Source organism: Limulus polyphemus, unplaced genomic scaffold (genome assembly GCF_000517525.1).
Source record: "Limulus polyphemus unplaced genomic scaffold, Limulus_polyphemus-2.1.2 Scaffold5173, whole genome shotgun sequence".
In the NCBI taxonomy this organism is placed as follows: Eukaryota; Metazoa; Arthropoda; class Merostomata; order Xiphosura; family Limulidae; genus Limulus; species Limulus polyphemus.
In genome coordinates, this window is record NW_013670783.1 from 67,858 (window position 1) to 73,191 (window position 5,334).

The 5,334-nt window shown below is 31.6% G+C and overlaps 1 protein-coding gene across 1 annotated transcript in view; it reads right to left on the minus strand.

Moving 5' to 3' along the window:
- LOC106472225 (DNA helicase INO80-like) overlaps positions 1-3,685 on the minus strand; it is a gene marked incomplete at its 5' end in the record, with an annotated part of 15,300 nt that extends 11,615 nt beyond the window's left edge. The window contains 2 exons of the mRNA XM_022400827.1: positions 617-857; positions 3,583-3,685. Of these exons, the coding sequence (XP_022256535.1) occupies positions 617-857; positions 3,583-3,685 (344 nt within the window). The remainder of the gene's footprint in view (positions 1-616; positions 858-3,582) is intronic.
- Between the last annotated feature and the right edge of the window lie 1,649 nt (positions 3,686-5,334).

A 5,334-nucleotide genomic window follows, 5' to 3' on the forward strand; every position in this document is an offset into this window, starting at 1 on the left:
ATGAGTTGACTTTGTTTGAAAACTAGTGCAACATTAAACCTTAATATTTTATCTATTTAATTAAAATATTTAAAAACAAATACTACGACTTTATGGTTACCACCTCTTACTGTAAAGTTTGGAAAGTAAACTACACTTACAGTTAAGTCTTCTCGTGTCCTTTAACATTCAAATTAAAATTGATTTTCTACACACAACAAGATAACTAGTCAAGATTATACGTGTCAAATACACAACTACTAACGTACTGGTAGATGACCTTCTGACAATTATCCTGCAACATAACTTTAAATATATCTACTTTACTACTAAAACTGAAAACAATAATAAAATTAAACATCACAAGAAAATACAAAAACCTATGTTATAGGGTTTTGTATTTTTGTCTTAAATTGACTTTTTTCAACCTACATGTTTTCCTCACATCAAACTGATCATTCTGTTTAGAATTGAACAAAACATATTTCTCTGAATGTGTTCCATCCAACAATGTAGATGAGAATGAGGATGTCACATAGCAACTTAATCACATTCAGTCGAAAACTTGGACATGTCCTTAACAGCTACATGTGACAATGATGGTTACCCTTGACAACAGAAAGAAACTAAAACATACCTTCAAAGATGGAGGTGACAATGAAGGACTACCGGGGACAGAAAGTGACTGATTATGTTTAGCTATTAGCTTCTGAAGCCTTATCTGTCGATGCTGCGTAGTCTCAGGCATACAGTGCAGTAGGTGGGTGGTGAGGGTGTACACAGAACTACAGGGATCTGTGAAAACCAGGGGTGGTAAGGCACAAGGTTTGACAGTAGGCAAAGTTTGCACTAATAGCAATCCATTGTGCTGAAGTGTCCTATAGGGAAACCAGCATTTTTTCTAAATATGCAAGTGTCAATATACAACAACACAAGATCTCATGACTAAAGTAAAGTCTGATAATTCAATATATGTTAATCTAAATGTGTTACTGTGAATAATTTAGATTATATTAAAAATGGTACACTAGGTAACATGTTGAAATAATACACACGTACTTAAAAGTAATATTTCACCTAGGAAACATAAAAGCACAACACATGCATATATTCAAAAATGACTAGACCTAAAAAATACACCAGTACAAAATATATGTATATTTAAAAAATAAATTTGTCAAGTAAAATACAAGTCTCAATTGAAAACTTATCTATTGTTAAATTAAGCAAACAGCTGCTCACTGGGCTATTAGATACTGTGACTACCATAGAAATATCTCAACTAAACACTTAATCACATGAAATATTGTGTGTTCAGTAAAATACAAAATTAGCATTTCAATTTCAATTAGATTTTTTTTCTTTTCATCAAAGGTAGAATTAAAAATATACCCCGTGATGTAGAGGCTAATATATTCTTTGATTCACCATACTCTGTTGTGGACTGTAGTTTTACCTATTCAAGGCTTATCAGCACAGATTAAGTCAACAAATCAAAGAAGTACAGTAAGGCCTCTTATAATGGTGTTGTGTATATAATATTTATGGAGTTTTTAAATGATTTTAGCTCACCATTTAGTAACATGAATTTATTTACATAAGTAATTAATATTGTGGCATTACAATAACTAAACCAACTCCACAAGTATTCTTACAGAAAACTTCACCTATTGTTGGGACTGTCAGTGTTCAGTGAAACACAAAATTAACATATCAATTTTAGGTTTAACCCTTCCAGGATTTGCCCAGGATATCTCGGGTGCTCTTCAGGTTTCAAAAAAATATTTGCCCAAGTTAATTCAGGGATAGCCACCTCTCATGTATTTTTCATTATTTGCCCAAACTTATTTGCATTTATTATGTATTACAATAGGCGATCAAAAAGAGTATTATAAACACCTGCCTTTTTCTTTTAGCTCATTTCAAAAACAACCTGACAAAGATGGGGTTGTTAATCATGTTGTTGGGATTGTCAGCATGGGTGCTGGAAGGAGTGCAAAAGCGGAAGGCTGTAACCAGGCTATATTTCTTACAATACTGCAGAATGTTATCAACAATACTCTACTGTAACCATACATTATATACAAATACCTACAAAAACTCCCTAATTAATACTCTGGTACCTCCTTTTCTTTAGCAATATTCTGTCACAGTTTTCTACAGGTCTCAACCATTTTAAATTGGACTGGTAATACAGTTCTGTTCCACATAGTTGAGTTGTCAACACTTAGGTTTTCTTTTCTGTACTCTTGGTATGATGTTCAAGAAGCAATTATGTTACATGAATTCAGATAAAGGAGCTATTCAAAGAATGGCTAATCCCTAATGTACATTACGGAGAAATCTTAAGCCATAAAGCTCACTGTGTCCTGATTGGTAATATAACAGGCAACACCACCTAGTGTATATTAATCCCAAAACTTTAATTGTAAGCATACTGTTGTCCTGACTGAAGGATTAATTCTTGCCAGTAATAAGTTTTACTGTATTTGTTAAAACATAACAGAATGTTTCAGGTTGTCCAAATATGTGAAGCTCTGTAGTTTATTAACACAAAACTCGCCCTACATCTATTAAAAGTTAAGTTTAATAGATAAGATGATTGTCTGAGGGTATTAAAGCTTAGTAATTAGAATTCAAACCTCTTAAGTGATTTTGACAAAGCTAATTAGAGCATGCATGAATTAAAAAATAAATAAAGATTTATGTTAAAACTTTAGTTGATAAGTAAAATCAGATGTAGTACAAAAGAGAAATAAGTCCACATGAGGTATACCTCCTTTCAGACAGGTCAGCTGCTTGCCAGGTCTGTTGATGCTGTATCCGGTATGCTGCTTTCAGAGTCAAATACATAGATAGCCACCTGGACAGAGTAGCATACAAATGAAATAACGATAACCAGGAATAACGTGACAGAACACAAACTTCACTGTTGAACTATACACTTTGTACAATAGCACACAAACCATATCAGAAAACTCAGTCTACAGTTTTATGGCATTTCATCAATGTGCATATCAAAATTTAGTATCCTGAATTGTATTTAGCTTTGTGAAGTATTAAATACATTAAGAAGTTGACTACAATAAAATAATACAGAATAATGCCATATAACATAACACTGTTTTGGGACACCATGAGACCTATTGGTCCTTTTTGGCTGTTCCATCATCTAAACTAAAATAAATCTTAAAGCCAGCCCTTATCATTCATATACTTAAAGTTTTTTCTTAAACTTACAACATCTGAAGGCAACCCATTCTAAAGGCCAATCATCCTGTTAAAAAATTAAACTCTTAGCTAAAGATGACTCCTACCTTGCTAAAATTTATATTTGTGTCACCTAGGTCTACTATTCTCACTGTTAAATATGAAAAAAGATGAGGCATCAACACTATCAATTCCCTTAACAATCTTAAACACCTCAATCAGATCCCCTCTAACTCTTCTGTTTTCAAGAGAAAACAATTTGAGAGTTTCAGCCTCTCCTCGTAAGACAACCCCTTGAGACTGAAATATTTCATGACTAACTGTGTAATAACAAACTTACAGTATTCTAATTCCATAACTTTCAAAGGACCGAGAACATAATTAGCAACATACCTAGCTAAGAGTCCAGTCAAAGCCACAGAACTGAGTTCAGCAGGAGAAATATCAATGAACCGTGTAAATGAAAATGCACAGTCAGTATGAGTGACATTGTTCACTGTAAGAAAATAAATAAATAAAGAATTATACAAGAAAAATTATATGCTACTATTTAGTTTTAAAACAAAACATAAAAATAACAAAACTTACACAACTGAATGCCTTAATCATTTAATGAATCAAATGCTTACCAACTGACTGAGGCAGTTGTGATAATTTGGACAAAAACATATTTAATTTAAAAAATGTCTACTTTCTGAATTAACATTCAATATGGTACCTTGAGAGTTTGGAGGAAAGAGACAATGATGAACATGTTCAGGGTGAAAGACGCCCAGCATCTGACTAAGAAGATGATATCTGTCCTCATTACACAGACTTAGTAGACCTGTAAATAATGCACAGGAAACCTGAAACTCAGCATATTCCACTCTTACACAAGAATTCAGTAATACACTGTATATTGTTGGCTCCTATATGATATATATCAATGTTGAATGCACAAAATACTGTTTTCAATGCTTTCAGTACTGAAGCTGAATAAAAAGATATAAATGAAGTTGTTCATACACTAGGATTTTCAAGTATTAAAATGAGTGTTTGGATCAATAAATATTAAAGAAAAATACCCATGATTACTCCATGTCGATTAACCCCTTTTGCAACAGGTACCTCTAACTCTTTCAGTATGGGCTTGGTCCCTGGGATCGACCTTGTAACCATTTTGTGCTTGTTATAGTTTTCATGCTATAGCTTTTAAATTAGTAAGCAAATGTGAACAAAATTTGGCAGATTATCAGTAAACATTACAATGCTTTCATACACAAAATATCATTTTTTTATTAAGTCTTAAGGTTTATAAAGCAATGTTTCTCTCATACCTATCTATCATGCAAAGTAATTTTCATTTTAAGATTAAAAATACTTTTATGCATCAGAAAATTTTGAAATTTCATATGCAAAATATTTATAATGTCCAAATAGTTATCAAACGTTTCTTAAGAAAAAACTATATTTTATCTGTTATTTTCACTAATTAATCTCTGTACGGGTTCAGTACACTTGACCTATCTCGCAACCACCATAAAAAATTAGGAAATAAATAAAAATTATGCCTCTTTCATTCTAGAATGAACACATATTATAACACAAAAACATAAATGTTTAGACCAAAAAGCTTAAATCTCATAACATTATACATTTATATATATTTATTATTTTTTATTATATTGACCTTTCAGCCATGCCTGGCTAACAACTGAGAAGTTACAATGATGCTGTTCACATGCACTCATGTTACCATATCAAATAACATAAAACTGACATTTGGTCTGTACAAAGTAACTTCTCTTGGCTTTGTTTTAGTAAACTATTATTTTGTAAAATACAGTCACATTTCAATTATTATACATTATATATGTATATAGATTAGTGCTATTTTGAAATAAGTTCTTAAACTTATTTTTCCTAAAACATAGAACAGTAGATAAAGAAGTAAAGCAAACAATTATCTCTTGTAGTTACGACCTTTGTACTCGGTAGCTGCTTCACATAGGTTGCTAAGCCTTTAAAAATTTTGCACATGGAGGACATGAAACAAAATATTTTTTTTAAGGTTTTATATATACATTTGAAAAACTAAAAAATCATAAAGCTTAGTAACTCAGCTGTATTTTAGTCTAAAAAAAAATAAATTTCGAGCAGACT